This window comes from Emydura macquarii, unplaced genomic scaffold (assembly GCF_026122565.2).
Source record: "Emydura macquarii macquarii isolate MOO-44397 ecotype Brisbane River unplaced genomic scaffold, CSIRO-AGI_Emac_v2 contig_1790, whole genome shotgun sequence".
NCBI lineage: Eukaryota > Metazoa > Chordata > Testudines > Chelidae > Emydura > Emydura macquarii.
Window position 1 is genome coordinate 14,710,117 of NW_027131927.1, and position 18,053 is coordinate 14,728,169.

General features: G+C 45.2%; 1 protein-coding gene across 2 annotated transcripts; it reads right to left on the reverse strand.

The window, feature by feature from the left end:
* Positions 1-790: 790 nt before the first annotated feature.
* LOC137158920 (paternally-expressed gene 3 protein-like) lies at positions 791-16,232 on the reverse strand. Of its 2 annotated transcripts, XM_067556927.1 has the most exons (5): positions 16,156-16,232; positions 13,972-14,029; positions 8,785-8,845; positions 3,323-6,165; positions 791-929 (listed from the first exon to the last, which is right to left on the reverse strand). In XM_067556927.1, exons 1-5 carry the CDS (start codon positions 16,169-16,171, stop codon positions 836-838), a joined length of 3,072 nt encoding a protein of 1,023 aa, XP_067413028.1. In that variant the 5' UTR covers positions 16,172-16,232; the 3' UTR covers positions 791-835. The 2 variants fall into 2 exon arrangements, with proteins under 2 accessions (XP_067413028.1, XP_067413026.1); XM_067556925.1 differs by lacking the exon at positions 16,156-16,232 and having other exon boundaries at positions 13,972-16,142.
* Positions 16,233-18,053: the final 1,821 nt, after the last annotated feature.

Consider the following 18,053-nt stretch of genomic DNA (forward strand, 5'->3'; position numbering starts at 1 on the left):
GCTTTGGCTGGTTTGCAGCATGAGACTTCACTTTAGCACTATGTCCCAAATTTTACTAGAATGTGGTGTGGAAACACAGTTTTGTGTGTGAATTATGCAGTGTGCAGATTAGCAAAATGCAAATTAGCCAGGATGGGGACAGAACCAAAAGTGGATCTTACCATGCCAAACAACTCTTTACTATAACAGAGATTATGAAATGAGGAAATAAGAAATTATGGGTCAGATTTGCTGCTGGCATATATATGCATAACTCCAATGACTTCAGTTAAGCTATGCAAACACACACTAGCTGGGGACCTGCCCCTGTGCCTTTAAACTTTGAGGCACCTGTTATGCCAGGCACAGCTAATCACAGCTGCCTGCAAGTTCTGGATACCAGGGTGAGGAATAAAAACACACCCATACCAATTAAGTACACTTGTCTTTAATCACAGCTATGCTCCAAACAGCTGAGGGAGACTCTAAAACTGCAAAGCAGCTTCAGGGGAGAGTCTCATTGCACAGCTTGCATTTCAAGTTTTTATACAGCATTCTCTAGGGAACAGCAAGCATTGGCTAATTTACAGCACATGACCTTGCTTCCTAACTTTTTTCCTCTTTTGGCACCAAAACAAGCTACACAGCGGGCTGCGAAACTGGCCCTGCAACTTGTTTACGGTGCTATGCCAGCAATTCTAATCAAACCAGCTCAGACTAGCCCCGCTGCGTCACTATCTCCAGCGCCTTACAAAATCTTCCGAGACCTACCACTACAGCACCATCTCCAAAAAAATCTCAGAGATTGATCTTATGTTATTTTACAAGGTTTTATTTGTTTAAATTCAAGTTTTTACTAGTTCTTTTTGTTCCCATTCCTGCGTCGTGGAGTCATCTTTACATGTAAGTGCACAGATACTGGTGTTGCTCTTGCCGGAGCTTTTACTAATCTGCAATAAAAAGACAAACAATATAGGAAAGGGGTTTAACTATCCATGCCTTGTGATATCCTCTGTGCTTATTTTCAATCTGTAGGTGCTACTACCTTGTTTTTTGGCTAGGATTACTATAAAATATGGTGACTGAGATTTTTCAAAGCTGCTTAAAAAAATCGGGATAACCAGTTCTTCCTAATTAATGGAGCTGAGCATCTAAATCCCCTATGCTACTTTGGAAACCTCACTTGATACAGATCAACATATCTGCAAACGTTGATGATAGCACTGGGCAAATTCCAAAGTGTTTTTATTTTTGCTTCTGCAAAGCCTTGCTCCTTAGTGTTTTACTCTAGAAAAACGACTCCCAAACCTAGGGTGATTTGAATATGAGACCTATTACATCCAAATCCCCACAGTTTCAGGGTATAACTGATTCTGGCTCTGAACCATCTCTGGTTGAGAAACCTCTCAAATGGCTAATCAAGATTCAAACTGAATAATTTGTTTAGGAATGAGGGAGAGATAAGGCACTGGTAGGTCTATTCCCTGGCAAGAAATGTTGGATGTTTGGAGCAACTGGAGTCATTCCAAAGGAGAAAAGAAATTGCTCTCCAAATATCAATAAATCATAATAATAAGAATGCTTTAGTAGATATATATATATATAGTGCTTTCCATCTTCAAAGCACTTACTGTTAACCAATCAGATATATGTATTTATTTTATTTTTCTCTTAAAAAAATAAAAGTATACCCATTACCTAAAGAGGATGAGCATACAAATAACCATCCAAATACAATTAATCAACATTTTGGTTGCATTTAAGAGAACTCAACCTACTCTTCAGTTAAAAGTTCAGTCTATCTGAATGCACAAAAGGGCTTTGCCCTGAACATTATAATTAACTTGGGCTCTTTCAGACAACTGGGAAACTCCAAAAAAGCCACCCCATTACCAGTCTCCAGGTGTTCAGACCCAACAGTGTGTAAAAAGGGGAGTAGCAAGTCGGAGTTGGGAGGTGATTTTGCCTCTGTATATAGCATTGGTCAGACTGATACAGGGATACTGCATCCACACTGATATCCATTATTTTTAAAACGATGTTGAAAAATTGAAGAGGGTGCAGAAAAGAGCCACACAAATGATTTGATGAAAATGCCTTACGAGAGACTTTAAGAGCTGTTTAGTTTATCAAAAGGAAGATAGAGAGAGGACTTGATTACAGTAGCTAAGTACCATCACAAGGAGAAAATAACAGGTCTCTTTGATCAGCAGGGAAAGAAGACATTAGTAGAACCAATGGCTGGAAGCTGAAGCCAGACAAATTCAAATGAGAAAAAAGACACATTTTTTTAACAAGGAGGATGATTAACCATTAAAACAAGCTACCAAGGGAAGTGGTGGATTCTCCATCTCTTGGAAGACATCTTTATGTCTTCACTGATGGCGGCAAATTCACCACCGTCAGATCGATTTATCCTGATGGACTGAGTGGAAGTGAAGACCCGCTCAATCAATCCAGAAGTTGATTCAATAAAACCACCTCCAAGAAAAGCGCAGCTCTGCGTCGACAGGTACGCATTTCCCGTCGGCGCAGCATAGTGGAGATGGTGCGCAGAAGAGGATTTAGGAAGTCAATGTAAGTTACACAAGCTACTCTACACAGCTTGCGTAACTCCCATCGACTGCCGCTGAATTTCCTCGTAAGCATAGACCAAGCCTTGATGTCTTCAGATCAACACTGGCTGCCGTTCTGGAAGAGATGCTTTAGCCAAACACAAGTTACTGGGCTCAGTAGAGGAGTAACTGGTGAAATGTAATGGCCTGTGCTATACTGAAGGTCAGATCAGATGTCAGCTGGCCCCTTCTGGCCTCAATTCCTCTGAATCTATGGACACAAAGGCCTGGTCTACACTTACCTGGCGATTCGGCAGCAGTCAACGGGAGTTATGCAAGCTACGCAGAGTAGCTTGCGTAACTCCCGTGAACTGCTGTGCTTCCCTTCTGCACGGTGTTTTCACTGCACTGCACTGACAGGAACCGCGTTCCTGTCAACACAGCACTACACCTCTTGAGGAAGTGGTTTTTACAGCGTCGACTTCTGGATCGATTGAGCAGGTCTTCACTGACTGCTCAATCAATCCAGAAAGGTCGATCTGACGGCAGCAACTCTGCTGCCATCAGTATAGATATACCCAAAGAATGTACTGGTACAAGAGCTCCAGGTTGTTCTGAATAGGTGGGTAAATGGTAAATTACTTCACAGCTAACTTTTAACCCAATCCTTCAAATCTACACAAACCCTGACATTATATTAGCTTGATCTAGAAGAAAAGGTCAAAGTTTAGACTGATGCTCAGCTTTGCAGCAGGGAAAGTATGGCAAAACTAGCTTTTTCTACTTACTTCTTTGATGCCACACGTTCAGTGACCTTCTTAGCCCCTCCGGTACCTTGAGGGGGCAAAGTCTTGCTCTTCACAACTGGGACTTCATGATATGAGGTTTGCACCTGGGCCTCAGTACATAAACGGGACGAACGCCACTTCTTCCCCACAGGTATTTCAACAAGCGAGGTCTGCACCTGGGCCTCGGCATATTCAGGAAATGTAGACTTCAGCACATCTTCCTCCTTCACCTCCTCCTTTTCTAATATTTTAATATCTGGCGGAGTCAGAGGCGACCCATTCTCTTCTGTTATTTCAACCTGGGCGGTTAGCATCTTGGCCTGTGTTTGGGATGGAGGAGGAGACTTCTCTTTTGTCTCTGGCAATTTAAGTCTTGAGGTTTGCACCTGGGCATCAGCTTGTAGTCGTGACGAACGCCACGTATTCCCTCCTAGAATGTCTACACATGAAGTTTGCGTCTGGGCCTCCATCAGTGTTTGGAGGATGGGGGTAGCGGGCACCTCATCCTCCACCTCTGGTTCTTCAAGGTATGAAGACTGCATGTGAACTTCAGTTTGTGATGGGGAAAGAAACGCTGTTTCTGCTTCTTTTACTGCAAGTTTGGAGGTTTGCACCTGAGCCTCATTTAGCAAGGGGGAAGAAAGCTTCTTCGGTAACTCAATATGTGAAGTCTGCACTTGGGCCTCAGCGTGTAGCCGTGACAAACGCCACTTATTCCCTGCCGGTATGTCCACATCTGAAGTTTGCACAGCAGCTTCAGTGAGGATTTGGGGAACAGGATTTTCTTCTATTGGGAATGGGGCCTCCTCCTCCGCTGCTTCTGTTACTGCAAGTTTGGAGGTTTGCACCTGGGCCTCGGTGAGTGAGGGGGAAGAAAGCTTCTTCGGTAACTCAATACGTGAGGTCTGCACCTGGGCCTCATTTAGCGAGGGGTAAGAAAGCTTCTTCGGTAACTCAATACGTGAGGTCTGCACCTGGGCGTCAACGTGTAGCCGTGACAAACGCCACTTACTCCCTGCTGGTAGATCTTCATGAGAGGTTTGCACAGCAGCTTCAGTGAGGATTTGGGGAACAGGATTTTCTTCTGTTGGGAATGGGGCCTCCTCCTCCACTGCTTCTGTTACTGCAAGTTTGGAGGTCTGCACCTGGGCCTCGGTGAGTGAGGGGGAAGAAAGCTTGTTCAGTAACTCAATACGTGAGGTTTGCACCTGGGCCTCAGTGAGTGAGGGGGAAGAAAGCTTCTTCGGTAACTCAATACGTGAGGTCTGCACCTGGGCGTCAGCGTGTAGCCGTGACAAACGCCACTTATTCCCTGCCGGTATGTCCACGTCTGAAGTTTGCACAGCAGCTTCAGTGAGGATTTGGGAGACAGGATTTTCTTCTATTGGGAATGGGGCCTCCTCCTCTGCTGCTTCTGTTACTGCAAGTTTGGAGGTTTGCACCTGGGCCTCAGTGAGTGAGGGGGAAGAACGCTTCTTCGGTAACTCAATACGCGAGGTCTGCACCTGGGCCTCAGCTTGCAGCCGTGACAAATGCCACTTATCCCCTGCTAGTAGGTCCACGTATGACGTTTGCACAGCAGCTTCACTTTGGGTTGTGGGGACAGGGTTTTCTTCTATTAGGAAAGGAGCCACCTCCTCCTCCGCTTCTGTGACTGCAAGTTTGGAGGTCTGCACCTGGGCGTCGGTTAGTGAGGAGATAAGAAGAACCTCTGCTGCTTCTGTGACTGCAAGTTTGGAGGTTTGCACCTGGGCCTCGGTGAGTGAGGGGGAAGAAAGCTTCTTCGGTAACTCAATACGTGAGGTCTGCACCTGGACCTCAGCTTGTAGCCGTGACGAACGCCACTTATTCCCTGCTGGTATGTCCACATATGAGGTTTGCACAGCAGCTTCTCTTTGGGTTGTGGGGACAGGCTTTTCTTCTATCGGGAATGAGGCCTCCTTCTCCTCCGCTTCTGTTATTGCAAGTTTTGAAGTTTGCACTTGGGCCTCGGTTTGTGATGGCAAAAGGGGCGCCTCCTCTGCTTCTGTTATTGAAAGTTTTGAAGTTTGCACCTGGGCCTCGGTTTGTGATGGCGAAAGAGGCACCTCCTCTGCTTCTGTTATTGAAAGTTTTGAAGTTTGCACCTGGGCCTCCGTTTGTGATGGCAAAAGAGGCACCTCCTCTGCTTCTGTTATTGAAAGTGTGGAGGTTTGCACCTCGGCTTCCTTTTGCAAGAGGGAAGAAAGCGTCTTCAATAACTCATGATTTGAGGTTTGCACTTGGGCCTCAGCTTGCAGCCGTGACAAACGCCACTTATTCCCTGCTGGTATGTCCACATAGGAGGTTTGCACTTCAACATCAACAAATAATGGGAATAAATTCTTCACCTGCATGTCTTGAAAGCCAAGATCTGAGGTCTGCTCCTGGGGCTCACTTCCTGTGGGGAATAAGGTCTCTGTATCTAGCACTTCAATAAGTGACGTTTGCACCTGGGCCTCTGTTTGCGATGGCAATGACGTCTCCTCTGGCATTTCAAGATATGAGGTTTGCACCTGGGCCTCTCTTTCAAATGGGAGGAAAGTCTCTTCTTCTGGTAGTTCAAGATTTGAGGTTTGCACCTGAGCTTCAGTCTGTAATCGTGACCAACGCCACTTATCTCCTGGTATTTCAACATAGGAAGTTTGCACCTGGGCATCAGTTTCAAATGGGAGGAAAGTCTCCTCTTCTGGTAATGAAATATATGAGGTTTGCACCTGGACTTCTGTTTGTAATCGTGACCAACGCCATTTATCTCCTGGTGGTATTTCAGCATAGGAAGTTTGCACCTGGACCTCAGCATACAATAAGTCTTCTGCAACTTGCTGTAAAAGACAAAAACCAAACCCTCCCATAAACATGGCCATCTACTTTTCAAAGCAAAAGTGAAGCTCTACAGCTAGAAAGATCCCCACCCTACTGGCTTGGCCTAGCAACCCATACAAGCCAACAAAATAAAGAATAGCCAAGAGACCTACAGGACATTGATCTCAGGCAGATAATTTACCTATTGCTGCTGCTTTAAGTTGGCAGCAGCATGGCACAGGCTAGTGTCCTAGTCTGCTGATGGACTGATGAGGTGGAGGCTATGGTCATTATCTGTGCAAAAGACAGACATCAGCATCCAAGCTGCTCATCTTGTGGACAATAAAGAAGTGTAATGGCAGTAAAAGAAACAGAAACAGAAGCATGATATGTTCATGTGTCCCATTGGTAACCACTCCGCCTGCATGCTTGCATTCCAGCAAGAGATGTTCTAGAAGGGAAATTGACTGATGGCAAGTCACAGCCTCATGATTATTATATTGCACTTGCATGAGAACTGTGCAGTTTTAAAATGGAGGGGAAATGCACGGCTTGCCAGTTTTACAACATAAAATGTTATCCAGGAGCATTTCTCACAAGCAGATACAAAAGCCATGACTGCAACATTTATTTCTCTGTTGCTTGGGGGTTCAGGAACACCTGCAATATTTAACACCTGCAATAATCACCAAATGAAAAAGTTAAGGGCCAGATTTCAAAAACAAGCTCAGAATCCAACAGCTCCCATTTCGGCACCTAAATGAAGGGGCAAGGCTTTAGAAACTGTTCAGCAGTAACACTTAAAAACATGGGAGATCTCCATTACATGAGCATTTGACCATTGACAAAAATGTGAGCTGTTTTAGGCAAATGCTGAGAGCTTTTCAAATCTTACCCAATGGGAGTTGCTGGGGGCTGAGCCCCTAAGAAAATTTGACCATTTTGGGAGCTGAGCTCCTTTTGAAAAATCTAGCCTTAAAAGTTTATTTACAAGTAGCTTAAGTCCAAAATCTCAATTATTTAAAACTTGTTAGAATCTGGTTTTGAACATACCTTTCACATTCAATAGATCTTCTCTGGGGTTATTATTATTATGAAAATCTACCATTCCGTCTCTCAGATTTAAAGGTTCATAGCTCATATTTTTGAATTACCCATACAAAAACAGTATTTTGTACTCCCCTTGCTGGCTGTGTTGCAGCCGTTCAGCTGACAAACAAGCACTATTTCCAGAGCAATGCAGAGTACTGTTTTTACTATATGTATTGCAGTAGTCCTGACAAATCCCAGTCATGGACCAGAACCCCACTGTTCTTGGCGCTGAACAACACAGAACAAAGAGACAGTAACAGTTCCTTGGGATGGAACCTAACATCATCAAAGATTATTGTCCTATTAGACAATCCTGTTAGAAACAGAAGGGTGGGAGGAGCCATAGGATTTCATTATGTGCCCAGCGGAAAAAGAGAAAATCAGAAAGACATTTTATTCTTGAAACCAGTGGAAGAATAAAATTATTTTTACATAGCCTTTAACAGTGTTTCTTTAAATCTTAAAAGGGCTCTTTCTCTGTAGCATAATAATACATTGCAAACTAGAAAGAGCTAAATTCTGATACAGTTACTCACTATGACTTACTTTACAAGTAGCCCTGTATGAATAAACGGGGCTACTTATGCAGCAAACTACTATTCAGCATGATGTAAGGATATTCGAGTCTAGCCTGACATGATAGATACTGGAACTTTCAAAAGAGCCTTGCGGAGGTAGGTGTCCAAATCCCATTAAAATCCACACACACAGAGACACACTAATAGGGTGAGACAAATAGACAAAGGCTAATCTTTCTGGGGTGTATTAACAGGACTATCATATGAGAGACACAGAAAGTAATTGTCCCTCGGCCTCAGCTGGAGTACCTGTCCAATTCTGGGTGCCAGACTTTAAGAAAGATGTGGACAAATTGGGAAGAGTCGAGAGCAGAGCAACAAAAATGATGAAGAGTTTAGACAACTTGACCTATGTGGAAAGGATAAAAACAGTTGGACAAGTTTAGTCTTGGGAAAAGAAGATTGAGGGAAGACCTGATAACAATTTTCAAATGCGCTAAGAGCTGCTCTAAAGAGGATGGTGATCAATTGTCCTCCATGTTCACTGAAAGTATGACATGAAGTAATGAGCTTAATCTGAAGCAAGGGAGACTTAGGTTGAATATGAGGAAAAACTTTCTAATTATAAGGGTAGTTACGCTCTGGAATAGTCTTCTAAGGGAGGTTGTGGAATCCCTACCATTGAAGGTTTTTAAGAACAGATTGGACAAACACCTGTCAGGATGGTCTAGGTTTATTTGGTCCTGCCTCAGCAGAGGGGACTGAACTCGACGACCTCTTGAGGTCCCTTCCAGGCCTATATGTCTATGATTTCTACGATATCATAACCCAAAGGCAGTCTAGATTATGTCTATGTTTATCACAGTGAATTTAGAAGATTGGCTGTGGGCACGATGCTGCTCAAAGTCCACTCAACCCATGCGATTACATATAACAACACATGCTGGGTGGTGCATTATTTATTTAAAAGGGCATATGTAATTAAAGCTACCACTCACCACAGGTCCTTCTGCTCATGCAAATATTTACCTGTTTTATTTCTTCTGCCTCCTCAGCCGGGGTCTCTGGCTCAATATTGTTTATATTTATACTGCAACACAGGGTGGGATAGAGAAATTCAGAGCCTGTTAAACTCTCGGCAATGGTATATTTAATTAATACAATAAAATAATATCTAACAATCATAACAAACAACAGAGAAAACCTTTAAAATGGGAAGGAGATGACCCCAATCAGATTTTAACAATTTTTGGGTGACTTAAAGCAAAATGTCGTTCCCTCACAATTTGGCACAGAGAGGGATGAAACTTGTACAGGTGTTGTGTTTTCTCCCTTGCCACCCTTTATGTGTAGGAAAACCTCTCCATACAAATTCATGAAGATGCCACCTTATTTTCTTTCAATCCCTCCTTAAAACCTACCTCTGCCGTAACACCTATAAATCCCTCCTGTCTGGCATTTTGTCAGGCAATTGGCAAGCTGAGACTTAAGATTTCCTGCCAAACTCTCTTCATTTTATTGTTACTTCATCTTCCAAACCTCAACCCAACACTCTCTCTGCAATCCACATTTGCTTTGTCCACCTAGCACATCCAGTCATATGAGAAATCCTGGCGGATGTCAATGGGAGTTTTGCCATTGGGGTCACTGAGACCAGGATTTAACCCCTAGATTGTAAACTCTCTGGGCAAAGGACTGTAGATTTTGCAATACCTCCCCATCCCTACAAATAGCCAAACACAAAACTATCCTTTCTGAATTTCCATCTTTAATAATCCAGTGCTGAACATTTTAATTTTAATAATCCATTAAAATTATTACATTTAATAATTTAATAAGCCAGTGCTGAACATGCTCTCTGGGTTAGATTCCCTGGTCTGGTTCAGCTATGCTGGATGCAAGGCCAGAGGTGAGGGCAAAGGCAGGTTTAAGCCTCCTCTGCAGCTAAATCTTTAATCATGGAGCCATCTGGCTGTCAGTCTGGTCCCCAGCATAAGGGGGCTCTACTTCACACTTGGCTGCCTACAGTTCCACACCTCTTTTTGCCTAGCCATGCCGTCTATGTCAGAGGCAAGTCTGGCATAGCAGCTGCTACACCAGCCCTATGCCACCAATGCCACCTTACACTGGAGGAATACTTCACTGGCCAGGTAAAACAGCATTTAGGTTACTTTGCAGGCTGAAGCCGCTCAAATCAGTCTTAATGGATCAATTAACCTGGCCATATGGCTGTTGGATGGGAGGCTATGATGCCTTTGTGTAGCCAGTTATAAGGATCACAGGTTCCCAGGTGTCCCAAGCGTACTGGAATATCCTATAGCAGACAGGGGCACCACTACTTGACTCAGGCTGTTTGATGCAAGGTTGGTGGCTAATAATAATATTACCACTTTTCATGATCCAGTTATGTAGGAGGCCTCTGACTCTACATGATAGCCCAGATTTTCCTGGTTGTCACTGAGGACCATTAGTAGCCCGGACATCTTCAGGCAGGTGCTTGATTCATCTTGACTAGAGGGGAGTTGGAAAGCCAGAGTGGCTATTATAGTTGCTCCTGTCCTGCTCTGTTGGACGTTTCCCACCAAGAAGGTGGTAAGAGTGAGTGTCCCCCTCCCCTTTCTGACAGCATCCAGGAATGGAACTAAAATGGGTATAAAACTGGCGTATATATATCTCTGGCTTGGCTGACAGAGTCACAGAATAATTATTCTGAATGATCCATGCTGATGAGGACTCTTCTAGTTTAGCTCAAGATCTCATGGTTGCTATGGCAACTATCAGGCTATTCCACTTGGTTTCTGGCTCTACATAGACAGTTAGCTGGCTTCTCTATTTCTTGGGTTGGGATTGGAAGTGAAGGTGGAAGTGTTATTTTTGTCATGGACCAAGTATTACCGCCTTAATTTTGTGGTCAAGACACACCATTCCTCCAAGGATGGAGAACCTATTTCATTGGAGGCTAGTGAAACTGAGTAGGCTTCAGATGGCTCTCAGGAAGAATACCGTACCTCTGACAGATCACTCTAGCTACGGCCTAGTAGGAGAACATGATCATCTTCTGTCCTTAATAATCAGTACAAACACCCTTAAATCTCCTCTTCATCTGCCATAGTGAGAGCACAGGTAGCAGAGATCAGAGAACATCTGATAGATAGTGGCATAAAGGTTTTTTTCAGACCTTATGCGGTGACTGTGCAGGATGCAAAGAAGAAAGGTTTCTCCACCCCCATCATAACATCTAACAAGTCCCAGTTAATGTATCTGTTCTGAGGCCAAACAGCCCAGTGAATACTGGGTGTCTACCCTTGATTGAAGAACCAAGTACTTTATGCTTTTCTAGTTACATCATAGATAAGATTGCTGAGATTCGGACCAGGATCATGGCCTCTACTGTGGCAGAACCATGTCCGTAGGGGTCAGATGCAGAATGTTCTCCACTTGAGTTTCAACCGGCATTGCCCACTGAGGTTGCAAAGGTGTTTCAAGTGCATCATACTAAAATTATCTATCTGTTCATGTATTGGCCCTTGTTAACATAGTATCTAAGCACCTATGACTTGCAAGTAGGATCCAGGTCCTTCCTGGATGCTAAAGAATTGGCTCTGTCACTGGTGGAGTTTGACAACTGCCTGACTTCAGGAACACAAGGCCCCTGCCTCCTTCAAAGAAGTGAATATTAGACCCTTGCTCTTCTCTTGATCCTGAGAACTGATGCCCTGTCTTTTTTGAGAAGGCTGCAGTGAGGAGACTGCTGATATTTGGAGTCCTCAGGTTTCTTCAACCTGTTAATTTGGTTTTAGGCCTGGCTATCGAGATTGCCCTAGTCTCGCTGTCCAGTTGTCTTCTGCTGGCAGTGGACAAAAATCAAAAGTCCATGCTGTTTCCTGCAGATGTGCCCTTCTGATACTGCTGATGACAAAGTGCCATGGTCCCCGCACAGTGCATAAAGGGAGCAGAGGGCAATCCCCCAGGAAGTACTACCTGGGCAGCCAGTCCCCAGCCCCTGGTGCAGGGTTTATGTCGGGGCCGGGGCCATGAAGGGGCTGTGGCCAGAGCATTTGCTGCTCCAGCTAGTTTCTGCCTGGCAGAGCCCTTGGGGGCTATGGGAAGCCAGGGGGTCAGGCAAGGCCCAGAGGCCAGGGAGAACAAAGCCAGCTTCAAGCCCCTCCTCCCTGCCTGTGCTGGGTGTCAGGGCAGAGGACTCACACTGGTGTCATGGTTGGGCTTTCTTCTCATGGTTTTACCTCAGCTGTTGAAGCTTGAGCTGACAGCCCCTCGCTGCGGCATGGGGCGAAGCTCTGGTCTCACTCACCCTCCTGACAACAAGGCCACACCCATGGTTGGCTGGATGCCATGAGATTCCCGCATCGGCGCTTCTCAGCTCAGACTGCATCCTCCCTTCCCTTCCTCCTTCCCACACCCCTCCGTCTGGCAGTGTCTATCCAGGCTTTGCCCTGCACTAAGCCCTCTTGGCTGACTGGGGACCAAGGGCATCAAGATGGCCTCTTTACCCTGCACGGTGGAGCCATGGAAAGGGCACAGCCCAGGGCCTCACGACCTCGCCAGCTGCCAGGTAAGAAGGACACAATGAGGGGTGGGGTGCACAGGGGGTTGGGGCTTAGGGGGGGACATGGTGTGGGATGGCAGCTCGAAGGAGGAACAGATTGGGAGCTCCCCTTGAGCCCTTCTGCCCCCATTCTGTCCTTCTATGGAGAGCCCTGTCCCCTGGGGCAGAGTGGCAGGTCAGTCTCCAGTACCACTGTAGCTCACTCTCCCCCCATCTGGATGAGCTCTGTGCACTCAGCCTCCCCCAGATCCCTGAAACTTGCCACAGCCAGGGCTGGGATAACCATACATAAGTTAGTATCCTAGTACTGCTTTAGCAGCTGATGGCTGTAACACTGTCCCTACTATGCAGAAAGATGGGGCCCAAACTTTATCTGCTTTGAATGGGGTCAGATGGTAATGAGGTCAGGACTCACTGGTCCAGCATGGCCAGCATTTCCTGAGCTTTCATGGTGTGTTGCGAGGAACAATTATTTTCCATGCTATTTCCAAGAAGATGGGTGAACAGGAGAGAAGCGCTGAGGGGAAAGGCTCTTGGTTTTATGGATTGGGAAGAATCATTATTATGGTTAATGCTGAATCAGTTTGAATTGTTGCATGTAATTGTTGGCTTTGTACATGACTTGGGAGCACTGGGAAAGTGCATTTTATAAGAGCATAAGAACGGCCATACTGGATCAGATCAATGGTCCATCTAAGCCCAGTATCCTTATCAAGATAAACATCCAGTATTACAGTATTGTATTTCAGTTACCAACTTTTTGTTAAAGACAAAAATAAATTGCTCACCGTACATTTTCTTACATAAAGATTAAAAGAGAGCATAACAAATGCACAAGGTAAGGGACTAAGCAGAGCTATGAGGAAAACAAAATAAACAACATGCCATAATCACAGAACCTTCCTCATTTCATTTCTTAAACCATTGTGTACTGTTCCTATGAGTAGTTAAGCAGCTGCCATGTTCTATCACAGAGGTGGCTGCATTTTAGTGGAGGATGAAATGTTCCCTACAGGCAGTTATGAATAACTGTGCCAATAACCAGTCATACATTTAGTGCCTGCTGACAATCTCCAGCTGCTTTACTTTTACAAATGTTAACATCTCTACATACATACACATGCAGCACCTTTCATCCCAAGGTTTCCCAAAACACTTTACAAGATTACATGCAATGTACGGTTAAATTGCCCCGCACCATCCAGCCCTCTATCAAAGGGCAGAACAAACCTGTAGAAATCAGATGTTCTGGAGATGCTATCTCCCTATTAAAGGGCCCCACCTCTCCCCTTGGGCCACACATATTGTGGGTGTCTCATGCCAGCTCTACAACTAAGGCCTTGTCTACACTAGAAAAGGTTTACCTATTTAGCTATATTTGAAAAACACACTCTTAGTGGAGATTCATTTTATTCTGGCAAAAGAGTTCTTATAGCTTATACCAGTTCCCCAAACAAAATAAGCTATACCAACAATAGGATGCTTTTGCCAGTATAACTGCATCTACATGAAGATTTTTGCTGGCACGGCTATAGCTATATCAGGGAGGGGACAATTTTTCACACTCTTTACTGACATAACTAAGTCAGCAAAACTTTTACGTGTAGAAAGGCCTTAATCAATTCCTTAGAAACAGAAATGTGACCTACCTTATTGAAGATTTTGTTTGTGGAGGGCCAGCACAGCAAAAACATTGTTTCCAGCTCCCTATAAGCAGAATATCAAAAGACAGGAGAGTAGGGCTTTTGCCTTCCATTCGTCCCAGGGATTCCACTGTTCTCTAGAGACCTGGAAAGCTATTGATTTAAAGATTCCCAAGGCCAGAAGAGACATCTACTTTGACCTCCTGTATAATACATAGAACTTCCCCAAAATAATTCCTAGAGCAGATCTTTTAGTAAAACATCCAATCTTGATTTAAAAATTGTCAGGGATGGAGAATCTACTACGGCACTTGGTAAACTGTTCCAATGATTAATTACTCTCACCATTAAAAACTTACACCTTATTGAGTCGAACCCTGACTCTAGCTGAGCTCTGCAAACCTAAAGGCAAACTGAGCAGCTGGTGCTGACTATAGTAGGGAATGTTTACAAAAGATTGCCACCATTACAATGTTAGGAGCTTTACTATAGACAGCTCTCTGGCTCTAGCAGCCATTTTCAGCTCTGGTTTATTTAAGCAAGCCTAGTTGACACAGATTTGAAAACAGCTAGCGGAGTCAGACTACACTTACGCTTCCTCACATTGCTAACATGCCAATGTTAGCAACAGTGGAAACTCTTTTAGATAAGGTCATTCAGAAAACAAACATCCTAGTCACTGGGGGACTCCAGTTTCTGTTAAATAGCATTTTTTGGAGAGGGAGGACATGACCAAATTAGTTCCACCATCAAACAACTCTATCATCTCCCCATTACTGCATGATCCAGTTCTAAACTGACCATTTTAATTCATGTCTTTTTGTAATGCCAATCTCACAGATTTTGTTCATCCCCTCTCCTTTCACTGTTCACACCTCTTGTTTTAATTTGGCCTTCCCTCTTTTCCTCCATGCAACTGGGTGCTGGTGGTGAAGGAGGCTCTTTCTTTACCATTATTGCCATCTGAAACAGCCTGCTTGTATCTCTCTGCATCTCCAATTCTGTCTCATTCCAAACACCAGGTTGAAACCTCACTTTTCATTCTATTTAGTTTTTCTTTTCCTTTTTTGTTGTTATTGTATTCTTTGACTCAACAAAGCAATTCGGGATACAATTTGAATAAAATTGAGGCATCTGGTGAAGTGGTTTTCTGCCCACAAAAGCTTATGCCCACATAAATTTGTTAGTCTTTAAGGTGTCACAGAACTCTCGTTAATTTGAATAAAAGATACTATACAAAATAATGTTGTATAGCAAACCAGTTATTCCTTAAAAATTTTATGCATGAATCCTTGTGACAGTTAAGTGACTTGGAAGCCCAGTAGAGTGACCCCAAAACTTCCTAAAATTTATGTAACACTATAATATAATAATTAAGTGGTATTTAGTGACATAAATTTTAGGGATCGCCTCTCTGACTTGATATAACATGGTACAGCCTTCAGAGCATGATGCAAAATTAATGGATTTGTTGAGCCGCTCTGGAGACATTAGAGGAAGAGAGACACACACAGAAAACCCAAAGATGGTAGTGACTTTTCAAGACACTGTTACTCTCCACCAAGATAAATACATAGACTGAACTGGTATAAACCCAGAGCAGAAAATGTTTTGAACAACCTCAGGAAAAGGATGTGAAACAGACGTGTAAGCAGGTACGGTGGTGATCCATGGCTTACTAAAGCTTTCCTGAGTTTTAGCCACGCGGGGCTTACCTGCGGGCCCTTTTCTTTCTAAGCTCTCCAGGGCTGCTCTTGCTGATGAGTACTAGTACTTTATTGTCTGGGCAGAAAGGGCTTTTCCAGGTCAGGATACAAATCTCCCTTCCTCCCTTTCTGAAACGTGGCAAACTTTTATAGCCCAGTGCAAGGCATATTTGTTCTTGCAGACATTTCAGTAACCCTCCGGGCAAATCTGCAGCTAAGTATTTTGAGCCCATCGCCTTAAACTTAAGACTCCTGTAGGCAGAGCTGGGCTTTCATTGCTGCCATGCTCCCCGGATGCTGTAGGAATGGGCGTCCCTGAACATAAATCTTGGGGAGCAGAAGGAGGCAGGGCCTGGGACACCAGCCATGAAGTGATGCTGGGCACATGGGGAGAGCTCCCGGGAGCCTGCCCTGTGGCTAGGGTCGCTGTGTGCGGGTGGGGCAGCCAAGCCCCACAGGGCACGGGCCCGCTCCTCCCTCTCACCTTTCTTCTCCCCCATAGCATCCGCTGCCTCTGCCCCTTTCCGCCCGCGCAATGGGGCCGGGCAGCCGGTAGGGGGCGCTGGCTGCCGGCTTCCCCCCACCCCCCGCGTATTAATTCGCTTCCACCCCGCCCGCCCCCCAGGAAACTCAGGGCACGCGTGACGTCACGAGGGGCTTTTCTGACGTCCGGGGAGGAGGCGCCGACAGTCCCGCCCCTCCCCTGCTGCGCTCAGCTGCGGGATGGAGGCGCCAGGCGCTTGCCCTGGCGGCGGGGCGGGGATGGGGAGTGGCCGCCCCCTGGAACTACATAGAGCCCGCGGGCCGTGGCCGGGATTCAGCAGAGGGTACGCGCTGGTGGGATGGGGTGCAGTCTGTACATTCAGTGCTGGAGGCTGTGTGCACTGTGCATGGAGCGGTACAGTCTGTACATTCAGTACTGGAGGCTGTGTGCAATGTGGATTGAGCGGTACAGTCTGTGTACATGCTGTATTAGAGGCTGTGTGCAATGTGGATTGAGCGGTACAGTCTGTGTACATGCTGTATTAGAGGCTGTGTGCAATGTGGATTGAGCGGTACAGTCTGCGTACACGATGTATTAGAGGCTGTGTGCAATGTGGATTGAGTGGTACAGTCTGTACACGATGTATTAGAGGCTGTGTGCAATGTGGATTGAGCGGTACAGTCCGTGTACATGCTGTATTAGAGGATGTGTGCAATGTGGATTCAGAGATACAGTCTGTACATTCCGTAACAGTTGCGTGACTAGCTGGCAACAGTAAATTATGGGGACACATGGGGCGAGGTGACATACTAGATCATTAAGTATAAGATTATGTCATGGAGGTCGTGGAAGTCACAGATTCTGTGAAATTTAGTGCCTCGTCCCTAGGGTAGGGGGGCTGGAGCTCTCAAGGGTGGTGGGGGGATGGGACCTGGAACTCCTTGCTGCTGCTGGCAATGGGAGTCCTTCAGTTCCCAGCCAGCATGGGGCCCTGTAGATCTGAGCTGTCCCTGCTGTTGGGGGAACCAAGCACTCTGAGCAGCATTATAATCAGCATTCATTGTATTGCTGAAACCACATGGATTATACTGCTAAATCTACATTGCACACAGATGACATCACTGCATCCAGTGTAGATTTGTATATAATCTCTTCACTTAATCTCCCCAGTATTTCCCTCCCTACCAAGATACCCCTACCTTCCTCTTTGCCCCACTCCCTCCTTAAAGTGTCTTGTTGAGCAAGCTCCTGACTTCAACCACATTGGTGGCTTTGGTCATCTTTGTGACTTGTAGCTCTTTTTGCAATAATGACTACAGGCTCCTCTTCTCATCCTTATGGTTTTAGAATTTTCTTGTGGAGGCTGTGAGATTTGCCCCTCCTTCATTCCAGCTGTTTTTGCAGGGAGAGGTTGCTGTAAAGAAGGACCAGCCAAGTGCTCTATCTATGGACCACAGTTTGCAAACAGTTGCGTTACAGCATTGGCTGGATAAATAGTGGTCAAAAATTTAACCAGATATCATCATTTGGGCATATCTTCATGCATCTGAATCATTTAGGTCTAGATCTGCAAAGGTAGTTTGGTGCTTACTTCCCATTGATTTCAGTGGGAGCTAGGTGCCTAAATAGCCTTAAGGATCTGGGCCGGAGTCCTTTGCCACACTTGAATCTGGCCAGTACTCAAAATTTAACATAAAATAAGGTGTGTGGGTGTGTGTGTGTGGGGCGCAGCGGCTAATCATAGAACAAGAAGCCTTCCCTGCTACTCAGAGCCAATATGGAATCCCAGACTCCTGGGACAATCCCTCTGCTCTGAGGAGGCCCAAGACTCCCAGTTCGAGTGTCTATCTATCAGTGGGGCAGAAACACTTCCCATATACTACTTCTAGTTGATTAAA